Below are 19,993 nucleotides of genomic sequence, written 5' to 3' on the forward strand. Positions count from 1 at the left end.
ATTTTAATATATAATTCTTAAGATATATTAATTCAGTTTGAATGCTTGAATTATTATTTGGATCACTCCGTTTAGATAAATTAATTTCACATTTTTGAAGTAGTTAATAATTGTTTTATTTTTGTTTCTAAGTTGTCTCGATAAAACTTCAATTCCTGTATAATTAACCGTTAGATCAAGCTGAAACTTTGATATATAGTTTCTAAGACATATTAATTCACTTTAAACGCTTAGAGAAATTAGTTCTATTTTGAGAGTCCTTATCACCACCTTAACTCTATCTTTAAGCCATATGAGGTAAAATTAAGATTTTCACCTCATTAGCTGCTGAGACTACAATGTTTACTATGGGTTTTAGATATATTATTGTTTATTTTGATTTGTTGGACTTTTAACTAGAGGCATGTAGTTAGAACAATTTCCTAAGTAATATTCCAACAATTTAAGTAATTGATAACATTGACCTTTGTCGTTTGTTTAGTACATAACTTTTTCCACAACTATCCAATTAAGTTTATTTTTTTACATTGTATTACTCATTCAAGTATATTTAAATTCAATATTGAGTTGACACAGTTTACTGAGAGTTGATTGAAAAAAAAGTATTATCTAATCGTACTTTGTAAAATCAGGTTTGTAACTTATATTTGTACTAGATGTTGTTTTTCTTAACGATTAAATGTTTTGAATTTTATTTTTTTTGGTGAGACTCCAATAAAGGATGTTACTGTTATTATGTATCTTATAATAAATTAAAAATGAGTTTTCTAAGAAATAAAAAGTATTATAGGTAACAACTCGAAAAATGATTAAAGATGTAGCTTCACATAACTCTGGTTAAACAAAGAAAAAATTACCTTTAAAACATAGGTTTATGTAGGATGAGAACTTTTATGTTGGTGCCATTTTTTCTCTAAAAATGGTTTTGGCGAAATCGTAAGCCAGCTTATAATTTAGACGAACTTACCAAAATTTCAAGATTCCTTACGAATGAATTTCAAGAACAATTTTCATTCTTGTAATTCTCTATTTTTTTTTTCAACTTTAAATAGCAAGATGCAAATTGATTAGAACTATAACACATTTAGACGAGTGTTAAAACAAAATACTAAAATATTACTGAGTTAGGTCTTGAATCCAAATAAAACAAATTTATACTGTACTCACTTATTAAATTAAGTTTGTTTGTGATATAAGAATTTTTTTTCTATTTACTTACAAATGAGATAAAATTCTAAAACCAAATTTGCATTTTTAAATATTTTGAAATTAAAAAAATAGATATGAATAATTTTGAAAAAATAGTGAGAGTATTTTTTTTCCTAGAATATTTTGTCATTTTATCGAGAATTTTTCAATTTTTGTGACAATCATTCATAAATTTATCAAACTTTATTTGTGTTGTCTTTTATTTTATTTATTTTTCAGGTTTCTTCATTGTTGTTTTCAAATGTCAATTTTTATTTTATTTGAATATTTGATTCAAAAGTTCTAAAATTTGGTTTCAATTATATTTGGAATCATATAATTTAGTATTCAAGTTAAGATTCGAGTTGTAGAATAATAGCGTATAGTATATATTCTTCGTCATGTTATTATGCATCATATTACCATTCACGACGACATATCTTTCATTGTGTATTATTCATCATACATATTGTTCATCTGAAGTACTGTTAAAATTATTCGCATATTGTTTTAAATTTAAATTTACGATCTTTCAACTACATAAAATTCTAACAAATAAAAAAAAAATTACAATAGTTAGCGCAATTTAAAATTAAATATTACTCATCTATCCAGTAAATATAATATTTGTATAACGAGTCTTATTATAGTGGAACTATGCAAGAATTCTTGAAGAAAAATGAAATATAACTTTGTTGGATTAGACTAGCATAAAAATCAAACGTATCTACTTCAGTTATTACAGTTATACAAAATTATATTCATCCTGTGAGTTATTGCTCTCAAAAGTTGATTTTAAATGATATATTGTAAAAATCTTTTAAAGCATTTTTAAATCTCTATTATTCAACTTCCTTTTAGAGTTATTTTATTTTTCTTCAAGCTTCATAGTATTTATTGCAGCCTCAAAATGGTCGTTATGAAATTCTAAAAAATAAAATAATTTTCTTCACTCACTAAAAAAGTAATTTTTGCTCTCACAAATCACTCTCATGAAACTTATTCTCATTTACTGTTACTCTCACTTTTTAACTGAAATTCTTCAAGAAACAGATTTTTTTTTTATGTTTTTTGCGTTTGTTTTTAGATGACATTTGAATTATATTGTACTTTTTATTATTATTTTTGAATTTTCTTTAGTTTAACATCATCTTTTGGGAGCGAAATTTATAATTTTTTTATTTTAAAAAAATTATAATTAAATAGATTAGTGAGTCAATCTATTTATGTACCAACCTCTGATGAGTAGAACTAGATTCATATTTTTCTGGTTCACTAATGAATAAGTCGGGTTGGATTGACTTATTAGATGACCAACCCATTGTGGATCGGGCCGGATCAAACCGTTTTGACAACTCTAGTATTTATGAAGTTCTTACTGTAAGCTTGCTTGTAATGTCTGTTGTAGTTCTAGGTGAGTCTGCCTTTACCACTCTTAGATGCATCTTATGTAACATCCGAAAAAAAAAAAAAAAAAACTAATAATATGTAATTTTCGACAAACTGATGCTTGAGGCTCAAATAATTGTCTGTAATTAGATTCCTTTGTTTGTATCATATGTCGGAAAATGTTATAATGTAAAGTGGAAGAATTTGTATCTCCTATGGTTATGGCCAACAATAATGCTAAGTTCATAGGACCTCACCCACTATATCACAGAGATTTGGTTGGTATATAATAGGTTTAAGAAATTTTTTTTCTCTAGCACATTCGAACGTGCAGTCAATGTGGCTATTGTTTATTTTGTCAGAGAAAAACTGTGTACAAAGGAAGAGCTTATCATCATCATCATCATCATGATGTTTGAACAAGCAGTAATATAGTAACGTCAACATAACGAAATTAATTAAACTGCTACTAATTAGTGCAGCATGGTCTCATTTTATTAATATTTTTTCTTGATATCAAATCATCTTAAAACTGTTTTGTGCTTATTTCCAAAAGATTACTATACTATGAATGACTAACAAACAAGAGTTCCAACCACACACACCTTGCTATAACAACAATTATCATCGCATCTACTTCGTTAAGCATTGACCTTAATTAGGATGATAGTTAAATACTATTAGATAAGATTGAATTTTGAGATCACGGTTGGTTCATGATGATAACATTATTATGTTCTATTTCAAATGAATCTTCAACTCTACATTACAGCTTTTAATATATAATGACTTAATTATATAATAATATTTTGTATAATTAAGAGAATTTCACGTAAGTGGTTTTTGCATACTATTTTATTTACATACACGTTATAAGCCTGGCTTGTGTAGGAGCTAACATGCAACCCTCTTAAGGAATTCCACCAACTATTGCAGCAATGGATTATGATATTATCTATTTATCATTTCTACATTCAACCCAATAGGTTATCGATTCATATGGAAGCAATGGAAAACACAGAGATAAAGATAGCCAGGTTTTCTAGTTGTCGCGGGGTAGCCTTTGAAATCAATCCTAATAGAAGGAATCCTTTTGCAATTGTATCACCAACAAAGCATGAACAAATTAGAACTTGGCTTTGGCTTCCATGGACTCGAACAAATTCATTCAAAGTTCTTCCTCAGCCTCAAACAATCAGTCCAACAAGGAGCAGGGGCAGCAGCCACTTCTGTGACATTGACATTGATGCTAGTGATGTTGAGCTTGAGTTCATAGCTGAACTTCAAGATATAGAAAAATCAGACAAAACTAATGGTGTTAAGGTGCAGAAGCTGCTTTCAAGAACTGATCCACCAAAGAGGTCAAGGCTGTCCATAATTCTGCTGGATCAAGGGTTCACATTCTACAAAGGGCTATTTATGGTTTGCATGGCCTTGAATTTGGTGGCGTTGGCTCTTTCAACAGCAGGGTATTTCCCTTATGCCAAGACAAGAGCTACACTGTTCTCTATTGGGAACATTCTGGCTCTAACACTGTGTAGAAGTGAAGCAGTTTTGAGAGTTGTTTTCTGGTTGGCTGTGAAGATCATTGGGAGGCCTTGTGTTTCTCTTGGAATCAAAACTGCCACCACTTCGTTCCTTCAAAGTGTTGGAGGAATCCATAGTGGTTGTGGAGTTTCTTCTATGGCCTGGATTGTTTATTCCCTAGTTCTTACTTTGAAAAACAAAGACAAAACTTCCCCAGAGATTATTGGAGTTGCTTTCACCATCTTCTCACTCATTCTACTCTCTTCCCTAGCAGCTTTTCCTCTTGTCCGCCATCTTCATCACAATGCTTTTGAGAGAATCCACCGTTTTGCTGGATGGATGGCTCTCCTCCTTCTCTGGCTATTCATTTTCCTCTCCAAAAGCTATGAACCTAGCTCACAAACCTATGACTTGACCATGTCTCAGGTGGTCAAGAAGCAAGAGTTCTGGTTCACTTTAGTTATCACAATTCTCATCATCATTCCTTGGCTGAGTGTAAGAAAGGTGCAAGTTTGTGTATCAGCTCCATCGAGCCACGCCTCAATCATCAGGTTTGAAGGGGGTGTCAAAGCAGGTTTACTAGGTAGAGTGAGTCCTTCACCCTTGTCAGAATGGCATGCCTTTGGGATCATATCTGATGGAAAGAAAGAGCACATGATGCTTGCTGGAGCAGTTGGTGACTTCACGAAGTCTTTGGTTAGTACCCCACCAAAGCATCTTTGGGTCCGAACCATGCATTTTGCAGGCTTGCCTTACCTAGTAAATTTGTATCAAAGGGTGTTGTTGGTTGCCACGGGATCAGGGATTTGTGTGTTCTTATCATTTCTTTTGCAGCCTAGTAAAGCTGATGTGTACCTGATTTGGGTGGCCAAGGATATTGAACTGAACTTTGGAAAGGAGATAACAGAATTGGTCAAAAAATACCCGAAAGAGAAAGTTATGGTTCATGACACAGCACTTTCTGGTCGTCCCAATGTAGCTGAGATGACCGTGGATGCTGCCGTTAGGTGGAATGTCGAAGTTGTTATTGTTACAAGCAACCCTGAAGGCAGTAGAGACGTCCTTAGGGCATGCAAGAGGGCTAACATCCCTGCCTTTGGCCCCATTTGGGACTCTTGAAAGCCTCAAAAACATGGTGAAAGGCAAGTATTCATTAGTTCTCTGTTTCACTTGAACAGGGTTTCAACTAATAATTATTATTCTTGTTTAATACACAAGAACTTGTACATTAATCTGAATTCCTTCCTTCTGCTTTCTTTTCCAGTTCATTCTCACTGTCTCTCTTTAAAATAAGATAATTTTCAACTAATGGTAACCATGAATACAACAAGGAACTTTAATTGATATTCGATTGCAGGTTGTAAAATATGTTTAAACCATGGATGAATGATACTTGGAGAACTCTTCTAGTATTTTTGTAGCACGTTATTCTGCATGCTTAGGAAACCACACGCATATTTTGACAGTTCTTGATCATCTCAGAAAGGAGATTCTTATTCAGTCACAAAATGTCATAGAACAAACCGAAAACATGGAAATTACAGAGACCATGGCATAAAACTAAACCTTAAAATACGCTGACGTAGACTCAGCTCAAGTCAAGCACCCATCATGTTTGGCACGATCAGTTACCAGAGAAGTGTTCTAACGGCTCCTCTCTGTTCGGAACCACCCAACTTCTCATCAGTGATTTTCAATGTTTGACCACTCACATCCTTTCCTTCTTCTTGCCCTCCACTTGTCTCACTTCCGCTTTCTTCTTCGCTCCCTCCATCAAATGCTTTCTTCACATTCGCCCCAACGTTGCTCACTGTTTCGCCTATTGCTGTCAGCACATCGCTTCCAGTTCCCTCCTTCTCAGAGCTTCCTCCACCTTCATTTGGCTTTTCTGCATTCTGGATTACAGTTTCGCCCATTCCTTCCGATTGCCTCTCTTCTGCTAACTAAATCAAAGTACCAATTCTCAGTACATAGTTGATTATTACTAATAACTTGTTCTTGATCAAGTATCTTGGTTCTACATTCAGATTCATGAGCTTTGCAAAGTTCATCTGTCTATATCTGGTATCTGGTAGAGATACCAGATTATAAAACAGTATCATAAACATCTAAAACTCTGTCTATGTTTTGAGCATAACCAAAACAGTACCAATTCTGACTAGAAATCAGTACTACTAACGTAAAATGGCTAACGCAGACTATTGAACTAAAAAAACTAATTTTGATTGAATGAGAACCTCAACCTTACATAGAATATATGATAACATGATTATGGAGAACCTGACCCTATATAAACTGATTTTTTAGGCTAAATTAGATTTTAGGATGGTATAAAGCGAATAAGAGTAATTATATTGAATGAACCTGAGATGCTCTTTTGGCCTCCAATTCCTTCTGTGCCTCTTCTTTCTTCCTTGCAGTGTATCCCTTAGCAGACTCACCAGCTGAAGCAGCCAAAACTTTAACAGCACCTACTGACTTTGAAGTAAGTTCAGCTGCCTTTTGCCCCGCATACCCTGCCGCCCCCTCAACCACGTGGGCTGCGACCTTCGTTCCCTCCACCGTCATCTCCGTCGAAAAATGTGCCGCCGCCCACCCCACCACCGGGGCCCTGTCCTTCAAATCCGCAGCCACCTTCGCAGCATACCCCGCCGCACTCTTCCCACCTTCCACGGCAACATCTTTTGCTTGAGCAGCTTTCTCTCCGACGTATCTCGCTGTCGTGCCTCCTGCACTCTTGGCCTTCTCCGCCACTTGAAATGTATACCCTTTGGCCTTCTCTGCCATCGGCGCAGTTTTTTCCGAAACGGTATTTGCGGCACTTGAAATGGTGTCTTTGGTTACAGCACAGCCTTGTTGACCCTTCTCAATCGTTGCGTCCTTCGCTTGTGTTGCGATTTGAGCTGTACTCTTGAGTGTTTCGCTCGCTGCTTGCTTCGCTCTCTCGTACCTCTTCTTCAGGTCTTTCGAATCGTGATCTCTGCTGTTGGAAACCTGCTCCAACGTAGATATTTCATTTTCACTCTCTTCTCTTGGTCTCCGAGTATTACTATCACCTTTTTCCAAAGTACTAGCATTAGCTGCGGTTGCACTAGCACCAAGTTTTACTCCTCTTCCTTTCTCTGCCACTACTTGTCCTTCATTTTCTCTTCTTCTTTGCGTTCTTCCTTTAACCTCCCTGGTTCGTGTTTCCAGTTCTTCCCTATCCTTATTCCCTCTTCCTTCTCCCCCTTCAGTTTTCATTTGGAACTTCCCAAAATCACGAACACCGCCATAACCTTCTCTTTCTTCGTTTCCAACTACATTTGCAGCATGGTCACTTACCATCTCTTTGGGACCCTCACCCTTCACTTTCCGACGTCCACCAACATCCCCAATGGCTTTCTCTGCAAGGTTCTCAAAGTGGGTAGCCATATTGGGAACCGTGTCTTTGTCAAGGGTGGTGGTGTTTTCTCTTCGAGTCAACTGTTGAGAAGCCATGTTGTTGTTGTGTATTGGTGTTTGGTAAGTAGTTTTGTTGAAGTGGTGTAATGTGGCAGTAGAATGCAGATTGTGAGGTGTAGAAGGGAATGCATGTTGTTAAAAAGAAGAAGAGGAAGAGGTGGAGGTGATGGGTTTGCATGGAAGAGGACATGTGTAAAAAGTGTAATAGGAAGTGCAACGTGTAAGGGTGCTACAACAACACCTGAGATGAACAGAGGAATAATGAAGATCTGGATTACAGGGCCTAGAGAAGGTGTTAGAGAGTTCTATGTTTGAGACACGTGGCAACTTTAATAGCTGCCTCGTATTGGGTTTCATTTGTGGGGCTTTTCTTCCTGTCCCATGTTTCCTTAATGCACCCCCTAAAATGAAATATACAAACTTTATCCCTTTAAATCAAAATTTCTTTTCATTTTCTCCTCTCAGTCATGTGTTCTTGCACCTCCAATCATCTCTTCGAGTTCTTGCACTTCTCTCCTGCATTCATGATTTTCTATACCTCCGAGTTCTTGCACCTTTTTCCCTCTTAGAGTCCTTGTGTCTTTTTGCACTTTTATCTCTTGTTTCTTTCTACAATAGTGGTTCGTGCACCTCCATCTCCTACGTTTTTGTTACTTAGGCTTTTACATTTTAATAAATCTCATATATTAAAGAAAAAATTAGTCTTTATTAAGTGGCATTTATATATTTGTAATTGCCTAACACGTTGTAGCAGTACAGATTCGTTTGTGTATAGGCTATATATGCCTTGTTTTCATTTGAATAAAATTCAAGAATGAGTACTAGAAAAAAAAAATAGTGTGAGAGATACATAGTGAAAGTTTATTCAACCAACCAACCATCCTAAAATTTGGTAGTCATTATGATTTTTGGACTAGAAAACTTTTTACGAAGTAAAGAGTTATTGTGAGGGAAATTCTTGAAACAATATTGGACAAGAGCACATCACAAGTCATATGACAGTCCATGCAACAAAAATATTAAGGATCCACAAGAGTGAAGCACGGGTCGTACGCTCAACATTGTTAATTATGTGAAATCCAATGGCAATGTGATAAGCATGAGCATGGTGGTTAACAAAATTCTCAAATCGCTAACTCTGAAGTTCAATTACATCATATGTTCAATTAAGGAATCCAATGGTCTAACCATACTCAATCTTGATGAACTCCATGGAAGCCTACTCGTGCATGAGAAAAGGATACAGGAATTTCCATCTGAAGAGAGGTACTGAAAATTGTTCATGGTAATAAACCTATAACAGGACAAGGTTGTGGTAGGAGTGTTCATGGATATGGAAGAGGACTTGGAAGATATACGGTGAATAAAGCACTGATTGAGTGTTTTCATGGTCACAAATTAAGTTATTACCAATATAATTGTCCAAAATTTGAAAAAAAGACTCATTACATGGAAGCCATAAAGGAAGAGGAAGAAGTTTTGTTGGTTGCATATGAGGAACACAAATAGTACACAAAGAGGATTGGTTCCTAAACTCCAGTTACAATAATCATTTGACTGGAAATAGATTGTGGTTCACAAAGGTGCATGAAGAAGGAATTAAAAAAATAGTTAAACTTGGCAATGAAAAAATGTTGGTTGTCACTACAAGAATGAGTGTTTGAATCAAAATTAATGGCACCCCTCATATTATATCAGATGTATATTATGTGTCTGAACTTAAGACTAATATCTTGAGCTTAGTTCAACTATAAGAGAAAGGTGTATCTATTCTAATTCAGAACGACATGTTAAAAGTATTCCATCTATAACAAGACCTCATTCTGTACACTAATATGAAGGGAAACCAGATGTATATCTAACAACTCCACTAATTTCCTCACACTTCAGCTGCCATCAAATTGAAGAAATTTTAGAAACAAAAACACACTTATGGCATCAACGGTTTGGACATTTTAATTTCAGAGGTCTTGAAGCACGTGCAAATAAACAAATGGTAATTAGATTACCATATTTAAAACCAACCAAAGAAATCTGCAACATTTTCCTTGTTGGTAAACATCACAGAGATGCTCTACCAAAGTATAGCCCATGGTGAGCTTCCACAAAATTGCAACTGATCCATGTTGATATATGTGGTTCGATTTCACCATCCTCATAGTAACAAAAGGTACTTTATAAGTTTTATTGACGACTATTCACGCTAAGCTTGGGTTTATTTCTTACATGAGAAATCCAAAACATTCATTACTTTCAAAATATTCAAGGTCTATGTTGAGAAGGAAGTTAGTGCCTTCATCACTTGTCTTAGAACTGATAAAGGTGGGGAATTCACACATCTAAGAAATTTGCTTATTTCTTCACTAAATAAGACATATCCAGGAAATTAACTACTACTTATAGCCTGTAATAGAATGGAGTCGCTAAACAGAAAAACCGCACCATTTTGAATGCGGTCAGTACATGACGTTTTATATGAAAGACAAGTTCCCAAGTCCTTTTGGCCTGAAGCAGACTGGTGGTATGTACATGTCCAAAATAGGAGCCCTACATTAACAGTAGATCAACAAACACCATAGGAGAAATGAAGTAGATTAAAACTTTGTGTGGATTACTTTCAAACATTTGGATGTATTACACATGCCCAAATTCCAAATCAGAACAAAAGAAAGTTGGATGACAAAAGCAAGAAATGTGTTTTCTTAGGGGAAAGTGATGAATCTAAAGCCTACAAATTGTTTAACCATGTTACATAAATGGTTATACTTAGCAAGAACGTTGTATTCAAGAGGAAAATGGCTAGAATTGGCAAGATGATTATGTGGACAACAAGGTTACTACTCTTTATTGGGAAGATAAGGCCACTAGAGAAGACGAAAATTTTGAATATGAGTGTGCATCACAGGAAGCAACAACTAGTCTTGATGTAGATCCAAGCATAACAGAATCAAACTCAAAACACATTGAATCTCTAGATGAATGAAGGGAAATTAGAACCCGAAGACCTCCTACATGGATGGTTGATTATGATACTAACTTGTTAGTTGAAGAAGATAACGGGTTGCTAGTAATGATGTTGATCGAAAATGTACATCCTCGATCTTCTGAAGAAGCATGGAAAAGTCAATAATGGAGAAAAATAATGTAGGCTGAAATTGAGGCAATTGAGAAAAATGATACATGACAACTCGTAGATCCACCAACAAGGGTTATGCATATTGACATTAAATGGGTTTTTAAGACCAAACTTAATTAACATGGTCATGTAAAGAAATACAAAGCCAGAAAGGTGGCCAAAGGCTATGCTTAAAGGTATGGAATAGATTATACAAAGGTATTTGCACCAGTTGTTAGACTTGATACAATGAGATTGCTATTAACATTAGTTACTCAAAATGCATGAGATGTATTTCAATTTGATATAAAGAGTGCATTCTTGCATGGTGATATTCAAGAAGAGGTATATGTAGAACAACCAACAGGTTTCATACAGAAAGGTAGAGAAACTTAAATTTACCAACTCCGAAAAACTCTATATGGATTGAAACAAGCCCCACGAGCTTGGTATAGTAAAATTGACGCATATTTTTCCAAAGAACAATTCAACCGATGTTCAAGTGACACACTTTATTCACCAAAAGAATTCAGGGTAATATTTAAAGGTTCAGTGAAACTAGAGTTTGACATGACTGATCTTAGAAAAATGAGATATTTTCTCATAATAGAAGTTGTACAAAGAAATGCAGGAATCTTTATATGTCAAAGGCGATACGCTCGGGAGATATTGGCTCGGTTCAATATGACAAGTAACTCAGTACAGAATCCCATCGTATGAAGAACAACAATATCTAGAGATGGTGAAAGAGTCTTAATAGATGCTACAAAGTTTAAACAAGTAATAGGCAGTCTCATGTACCTCATTGTTACTTGGTCATATCTAATGTATGGGGTAAGCTTAATTAGTATATACATGATTAATCCAAAAGAGCCACATTGGGATGCAATCAAGATAATCTTGAGATATCTCAAAGGCAGTACTGATTATGGTATCCTTTATCAATAAGGAAGAAAGACAAGTCTTACAGCTTATAATGACAACAATTATGTATGAGACTTAGATGACAAAAGAAGTACATCTGTTGTAGTTTTTATAATAAGCACTTGAGTTGTCTTATGGGTCTCAAAGAAGCATGTGGTGAGTTTGTCTACAATAGAGGCTGAGTATATTGTTGTAGCATTATGTGCATGTTAATGTATTTGGTAGAACTGTCAAAATGGGTCACAACCCGCAGGTCAACCCGGCCCACCACGGGTTCAGGTCGGGTTGAGTTTGAAAAAATTGTATTTTTTTATGCGGGTCAGATTTTAACCTGACTCATTTAAACCCGGCTCATACGGGTTGAACCCGTGGTGGGCCGGGTTGGCCCACCAAACTACCTACGTAATTTTATTTTATTAAAATTTAATTTTAATTTTATGAAAAAATATTTATTATTATTTTTTTGCTTAAAATATTATTTAAGTTCCCTATTTTCAAAATTAATTAAACACCCATGTTTGTTGTAAAACTTGGGGTGAAATTTGTTTAGATTTGAATTATAGAAAGTTTGTAATTTTTTATTTAAAAAATTGTAATTAAGTGAGCCAGTGAGCCAACCCGTTTACTCACCAACCCGTGGTGGGTCGGACCAGGTTTGAATTTTTTTGGCTCGCTAATAAATGAGTCGAGTTGGGTTGACTCACTAAGTGGCCAACCCGTGGTGGGTTGGGCCGGGTGACTCGTTTTTACAGTTCTAGTGTCAATACCCAATTTCGTCCGAGAAAGTAAATGATTAAAATTAAGGAATAAGAGAGTAATAATTAATGGTGGGTAAAGGAAAAATATTAAAATAATCTTCCTTAATGCATGAAAGATCACTTTAGAATAATTTTGAAATCTTGTTTTATTTAGTAATAGTTTGAATCAACATTACGGCAATAATTACAAGCAATAATTAAAAATAATATATTGATTGATGCATTCAGTTTCTTCCTAAAGAGAAAAATATGATTTCGTTTGGATAATTTTCTGACAATTATTTTTCTTCAATCAAGACTATTTCTTTCCTATTTTGCTAATTGACAATTAATTCACCATTAAGACAAGATCACAATAATATTACAAATGTGTGTATATAAATATGCACCTGGTAAAAAAAGAGGGGGGAATTTGGAGGAAAAAAAGAATTGAATTTCGGAAAGAGAGCATAAGGGAACAGAAAAAAAAAAAAGAGAAAGAGAGCTTTCTGGTTGGTAAGAAACTTTGGGCCCAGCCCTTTTCCTTCTTTGTTGTGTGGTTTCTTTTCTTTTTCTGCCTAGTTATCTTGTCTTATTTTGTTTATTTTCTCATTCATTTTTATTTTGATTTTTTATTTTTTATCTTCATATTTATGTTTATTACATTTTATCATATTTGGATTTGGTCATAGCCTTTCAAACTTTTCTTCACCAGTTTGGTTTTAATCTTTGGTTTCATTATATTTACTTTTTATTTGTTTGTTTATGTTACTTTACGCAACCCTGGTATATTAACTCATGCTATGTTGTTTGTCCATCACTCATGCATTTTATTTGTATAATTTATTTTACTATTATGCTATTATTTTATTGTTATGCTAATATGCCTTCATTTTGTTTTAGACTTTTATTTTATTTTTAAATATTTATGTAGTTATTAAAATTAAAAAACTGGAAAAAATAGATTTTCATAGCTCGTAGGGTTTAAAATTCTTCTTTTGTTTAAAAACTAAATATGGTCTTATTTCATTTTAAAAAATTATTTTCATATAATAAATTAGGCAAAATTTATAAAACTACAAAATATAAAAATGATAAAATTATAAAATCAAAAATGGTTCTTGAATATTTTAAAGGTTAAAGCACGTGTATGATCGTACGCATTGTCCTTGTGCTAAAACCTTTTCATCTCTTTTTCTAAAAATAATAAAAAATATTTTGAGGGTTTAAGCACATGTGCGCACGCATCGTGCTTGTGCTAGAAAACTTTTTCTTCTCTTTTTCTAAAAGTAATCAAAATATTTTAAGGGTTTAAGCACATGTGTGATCGCACGCATCGTCCTTGTGCTATAAAACCTTTTCTNGCACATGTGTGATCGCACGCATCGTCCTTGTGCTATAAAACCTTTTCTTCTTTTTTATAAAAATAATCAAAATATTTTAAGGGTTTAAGCACATGATTGCACGCATCGTCCTTGTGCTAGAAAACTTTTTCTTCCTTTTTATAAAAATAATCAAAAATATTTTAAAGGTTTAAGCACATATGTGATCGCACGCATCGTCCTTATGCTAGAAAACCTTTTCTTCCTTTTTATAAAAATAATTAAAAAATATTTTAAAGGTTTAAGCACATGTGTGATCGCTCGCATCGTCCTTGTGCTAGAAAACTTTTTCTTCTTCCTTACATAAAAATACCTAAAATATAAAACATCCATATTTTCAAACAACAAACAACCTTTCTGCCAGAACTACGTGATCCTTGATTCTCCATCCTAAAGTGGAGATACGTAGGAGCAATGCAAGTCCTTGTCAAGTTCACTTCCCAAAAATCCAAATATTTTCCATACAAATTCTCTGAGCTATTTCCTAAAAAACTAAAAAATATATTTTGTTTCTTTATAATGTCTTTTTTTGGGGATAGTTAAACATTTTGAAAACCACGTAACCGACTAATACCTTCCCTACACGTAACCGACTCCTGGACCCAATCTTTGATTTTCGTGGACCATGCTTTATCATTTTATGGTTTTCCGTAGTTTTTCAGAATAAACTATGGTGGCGACTCCAAAATCTCTTTTTCAAAACTTGTTTTCTTTTTGGATCGTCGTTCCGTCGCGACTCTGGTTGCGACATCTAGTATTTGGCTTTGTAGAATTTTTGAACATCTTAGATAAAAAGAAAAGGATTCCATAGAAATTCTATGTGATAATAAATTTACTATTTAGTTATCTAAGAATCATATCTTCCATTGTAATAGGGTTTCATTTCTCAAAAATTTAGTGAAAGATTAAGTTGTTTCTCTTAGTTATTGTTGTTCTGAAGAACAATTAACCTATATGACGATAAAAACATTAAAGCTTAAGCAGTTTGAATGATTTTGACATATGCTTGGAGTGGTGGAAAATCAGTATAGTAATCTCGAATTGTAAGTTACACATATAATTAGGATTTTAAGTTTTAATAAATCTCTTATCTTAAAAAGGATATTAAATGTTTAAAAAGATATTTTTAAATTTAAAAATACTTTCTAAAATATTTAATTGAAAAACTGTCTTTATATTTTGGATTGAGTATTTTGAAAAGTATTTTTAGATTGAAAAATACTTTTAAAACACTTAATATAAAAAGTATAAAAAAATGTATTTCAAATTAAATATTTCAAAAGATATTTTTGAATCTAAAAACGTTTTCCGAAAAACTAAATTCAATTTATATATATATATATATTTCAGATTCCAAAAGTAAGACCAAATAAGGTATAGAGGGACACAGAATATGGAGGTACACGAAGCATGGTGTAATATATTTAAGGTTTTGACTCGGACGAAGTAAAATTAATAATTTTTTATTTAGAGGATGCTGGAAGAAAAGCCCAACTTGAGTTCCTTGTTGGATGTAAATATGAATTCACTTCAATTCCATTCTTTCTAAAATACATTCATAATCTTATATCATTCATAATATATATATATATGGAGCATATGCCTTATTTTTCATATTTGTTTACGCTGTGGAGAGAGAAGTGATGATACAATTCCTAAAATATTTAGAGAATAATGTTTAGGCTAATGTTTTATGTTTAAAGTAAGACAAGGAGTGAAAAATACCACATAATGAATCCTTATAATTTTTTATGAAAAAAATAATCCTTAAAATATTAAAAGTATTTTAAATATGAAGATGAGCGTTTTTAAAGAATTTATTTCAGTTAAGAGATTACTATATGTTTAAGTTTTTGTATTGGATTAAGAAAAGTGTTCTTCACAAAACTTGCGGTCCCTAAATGTTACTTAAGTAATAACAACGGTTTTAATAAAAGAAATTATACCTAGAACTATAATAGTGACTTTTAGTGAGAAAAGGTTAACATGTTAGTATTAGAGAATAATTTTATATTTTTTTTAAACAGGATAAATAATTCTATTTGTTATTATAGACTTATAGTCGACTGATTAAGTATGGTGTCAAATTGGGTGGAAAAGACCGAGCGGTTAACATAAAAGAAAATGTATCACAATCGTTCGGTCTCGATAACAACTAAATTACTATAGACCTACAAAGAATATAGAGAAAGATTCTGATTTGAGCGTCGAAGTGTATTCTGCAAGTTACTTCAATCAGTCGATTACATAAAAGAGAATTGGAACGAAGGATTCAATGGACTACAAAAATTTTATACTAACGTTGTCTTTGTCCTAATTCAACATAAATATTATTAGATCTTGGTATCATTATTAATGTTGTTATAATTAGATTAGTTTTCAAAATAATAATAATTAATTAAATATGACTAATATAAATATAGATATTACTTTATATCTAATGAAGATCATAAATGGGTAATATAAAATAATAGTGATAATACATAAAATTTTGGAAGATGAAATAACTATTTCTAATAATAGTAATAAAATTTATGTATATACATGTTTAAAAGTGTATATATTGAGATATGTTAGATAAATGAGATGTTCCCCTATCCAAACTCATATTTTGTTGTATATCTTGTGTATTTCATTTTTTAAATATTTTGTTTGCATAAAAGGAATTAAAATACTTTGTATCTAATTTTTTTGGATAAATTAATTAATTGTTTTAGGCAAAAGTTTATTTTTAAAATATTAAATTTTACAGAAAATAAATATTAATCAAATTTAATATTTAACTATTTAATTTTTTTGGATATATGTACATGTTTGTATGAAGAGAAAATGATTACTTACAAAAATTTTAATTTCTTTGAATAAATTTTAAGTTCAATTATTTTATGTAATTGAAATGCTTTCTAAAAATTTCAAACAAAATATTCTTCTTATTTTTTTTATTCAAAAAACTATGGAGAATGATAGGTAGACAACATTTTTTTGACAACATGAATATTGATTACGTGTCAACCTGTGATTGGTCAAAAATTACTTCACAATCAATAATAATAATCATAAACATTATTGTGAAGTAATTTTTGACCAATCACAGATTGACACGTAATCAATGTTCAAATGTTGTCAAAAAAATATTATCTAAATATCATTATCCACAATTTTTAATTCATCAAATAAATTAATTATTTTCTCAAATGATGTCATCAAAACACACTATTAAAGTATTTTGTAAATTATACTATGTGATCTCTTGTAATTTATTTTGATGTGAAATTTTGTTTTAGAATTGCTTAACAATGGTAAAATTCATGTAATGTCTTGTCAATTGAGATATTAAGTTAGTTATGCATCAACCGAATTTAAAAAACTGGTTAAAACTTTTACATATTTTTAATTGATTTTCAAAAACTAATTACAAAATTTCTTAATTGAATTTTAAAAATTGATTAAAAAATTCTTAAAAAAATATTTTAATCGATTTTGAAAACTGGGTTAAAACAAGTTCAAATTGTCTAAAGTCAGTTATAAAAAAAAATTCCGGTTGAGGTTTTTTTTAATTTTTTTAGTTTTTTTTTTGTTTTTTATTTATTATTAATAATAATAAAATATATTAAAAAATAAAAACAAAATTTAATATTTTAAATTAAAAAACGAAATTAAAAAATTATTTACTTTAATTTAATAGTCAAAAAAATATTTTTTTCTAATTTTATAAATATTTAATTAATTTAATACTTTTAATATAATTTTATATATAATAGTATTTTAATTTGTAAAATATTATCTTTTAAAATAAATAAATAAAATATATTGAATAATAAAATAAAAAATTTTAAAAAATATGTTAACCGTTGGAAATACGACTGTATTTTTAAATACGGTTAACATATTTTTTTAAAGTTTTTTATTTTTAATTCTGTAATATATATTTATTTTTTAATAAATAATGTTATAAATTATTAAGGTTTTCTTTTTTTTACTTTTTTATTATTATTATAAAAAATCAAAAAATAAATTAAAATAACTTTTTCTAGTAAAAGGAACCTTAATAATTTATAAAATATTATTTATTAAATAAAAATAAATAAAATATATTAAAAAATAAATAAAATATGTTAACACTGAATATGTTAACCGTAAATACGGTTAATATATTTCTTTTTAATTTTTTTAGTTTTTAGTTTTTTTAATACGTTTTATTTATTTGATTTTAAAAATAGTATTTTATAAATTAAAATTTTATTGTATGCAAATTTATATAAAAAAATATTAAATTAATTAAATATTTATTAAATTAAAAAAACAGTTTTTTATTATTAAATTAAAATATAGATTTTATTATGATTATTATTATGATTTTAATTTAAAATATTAAATTTTGTTTTTAATTCTTTTAATATGTTTTATTATGATTATTATTATTATCATTAAATAAAAAATAACAAAAAAAGATAAACTAAAAATATTTTTTTAATAAAAAACCTTAATCAGTTTTCGAAAATTTATTAAAGAATTTTTCTTAACTTGTTTTTATCTGGTTTAAAGCTAGTTAAAAAAAATAATTAGTTTTTGAAAGTTATTTAAAACTTGAGTAGACTTTCAAAAATCGATTAAATTTTAATAATTTTTAAAATCTGTAAAATTTTTAATCAACTTTTAAAAGTCAGTTGATTTTTAATAGAAAAAGATAAAAGAGAAGTTTTTGAAGTGCATGAAGAAAGTATAAAAATACTTTAGTTGAGGAAGAATACCGAGCATAAGGAGTTCTTCTAGGACCGAGATTAATCCTAGAGGAAGTCGGTCTTCTAATATTTAGTTGTTGTTTCTGCTGTCTCTCTACATCTAGCATGTTTTTCTCCAATACTTTGGCAGTGAAAAAGACTTGATGTGAGATTCCCTCTCAATCCCTTCTCAAACTTTCTGCATTGCCATTCTTCATTTGTTGTCATTGTATAAAACCTTAGAAGATGCTTAAACCGAGCGGCATAATCGAACACTAACATGTTCCCTTGAACCAATTCTAGAAACTCCACTTCCTTTGCTAACTGAACGCTGTTAGAAAAGTATTCGGCATAAAACTTGTTTAAATACTTCCCAAGAGATAGGTGTACCACTTCCTTCCAACATCATCCTCATGCTACTCCACTAATGGCTCGCTTCTCCAATCAACAAATACTCTGATTAGATCATTCGACTCTCTTCCGAGCACTTATTGGCATTTAAAATGCGTTCCATATCTCCAACCCATTGGTCGACCTCGTTTGAACTGCACTTCCCACTAAACTTAGCCGGATGATGTTGTAGAAAACCCTCTAAGCTCCATTCTTGCTGATGTGAGGTAGAAGAAGAGGACGATCTAATTGTAGTTCCATCCTTCGATATCAAATCCACGTACCGCTTCTGAGTTGTTTCTACTGAAATCCTAGCGGTCTCCAAATGTTGAAGAGCTATTATATTCTATTGTGCTAACGTGATGTTCTGTTGTTGCATGGTCGTGATTAATGACTACGTCAATCTCGTAGAGTTAGGTGCATCCATACGTGCAGGTGGGGGAGAAGGAGGCCTAGATGTCATCTTATAAATATTCATAGAGATAGAACCATTAGTCTAACTTAGGAAGCAAGGACATTATGGAACTGATCGCTGAATACAACCAAAGGTGGAATCAGTGTAGTCAAGTTATAATGAAAGTTTGACAGTAATTGTTGGTATCGTAGGGGGTAATTTTCGAAAGAGTTTAGCGCAGCGGATTAAAAAATACTCAGAGAGCGTAAAGCGTAATAGGTCACAGTTAAAATGATTTTAGCCCTTTTTAACAAAAATAATCTTCTTTCAGAAAATTAGCCAAACAGTTGATGTGCGTTAAAAAAATGAGTGTAGGGAATAGAAAAATCACACGAGTATTTTTATACTGGTTCGATTCAACAGAATCTACGTCCAGTCGTTAATCACTACAAAGAGTGATTAACAGTTCCACTAAAAAACAGTTTTACAAATTACAAGATAAAGAACAAATATAGAACGAAAAGAACCACTCTACCAACTTGACGAGAACCGCTCCGACAATCGACCAACGATTCGCGAGCTTCTCCTTTCACAAGACCAGGCAGAGCACACTCTACCAACTTGAAGAGAACCGCTCCAGCAATCGACCAACGATTCGCGAGCTTCTCCTTTCACGAGACCAGGCAGAGCACCTTGCTAACTCGAAGAGAGTCTGCTCCGACTATCGACACACGATACGCGAGCCTCTCCTTTCACGAGACCAAGCAAGGGAACCTTGAACA

General features: G+C 31.9%; 2 protein-coding genes across 2 annotated transcripts; one reads left to right on the plus strand and one right to left on the minus strand.

Moving 5' to 3' along the window:
• Nucleotides 1-3,550: 3,550 nt before the first annotated feature.
• Nucleotides 3,551-7,673, minus strand: LOC106778499 (seed biotin-containing protein SBP65). Its single transcript, XM_014666475.2, has 2 exons — nucleotides 6,469-7,673; nucleotides 3,551-6,047 (listed from the first exon to the last, which is right to left on the minus strand). Exons 1-2 carry the CDS (start codon nucleotides 7,582-7,584, stop codon nucleotides 5,733-5,735), a joined length of 1,431 nt encoding a protein of 476 aa, XP_014521961.1. The 5' UTR covers nucleotides 7,585-7,673; the 3' UTR covers nucleotides 3,551-5,732.
• Nucleotides 3,586-5,223, plus strand: LOC106778498. The gene is given in 4 exon segments (XM_014666474.1): nucleotides 3,586-4,375; nucleotides 4,460-4,893; nucleotides 4,895-4,955; nucleotides 5,012-5,223. Coding segments are annotated over 4 exon segments (1,497 nt in total).
• Nucleotides 7,674-19,993: the final 12,320 nt, after the last annotated feature.

The sequence above is a fragment of the Vigna radiata genome, unplaced genomic scaffold (genome assembly GCF_000741045.1).
Source record: "Vigna radiata var. radiata cultivar VC1973A unplaced genomic scaffold, Vradiata_ver6 scaffold_23, whole genome shotgun sequence".
NCBI lineage: Eukaryota > Viridiplantae > Streptophyta > Magnoliopsida > Fabales > Fabaceae > Vigna > Vigna radiata.

Bases quoted from the DNA above. Each gene is read 5' to 3' on its own strand.
- LOC106778499 (XM_014666475.2), bottom strand. From the start codon at position 7,584: ATGGCTTCTCAACAGTTGACTCGAAGAGAAAACACCACCACCCTTGAC. The intron at 6,048-6,468 runs GTTCATTCAATA...ACTTTGATTTAG, and splicing joins AGGCCAAAAGAGCATCTCAG to TTAGCAGAAGAGAGGCAATC.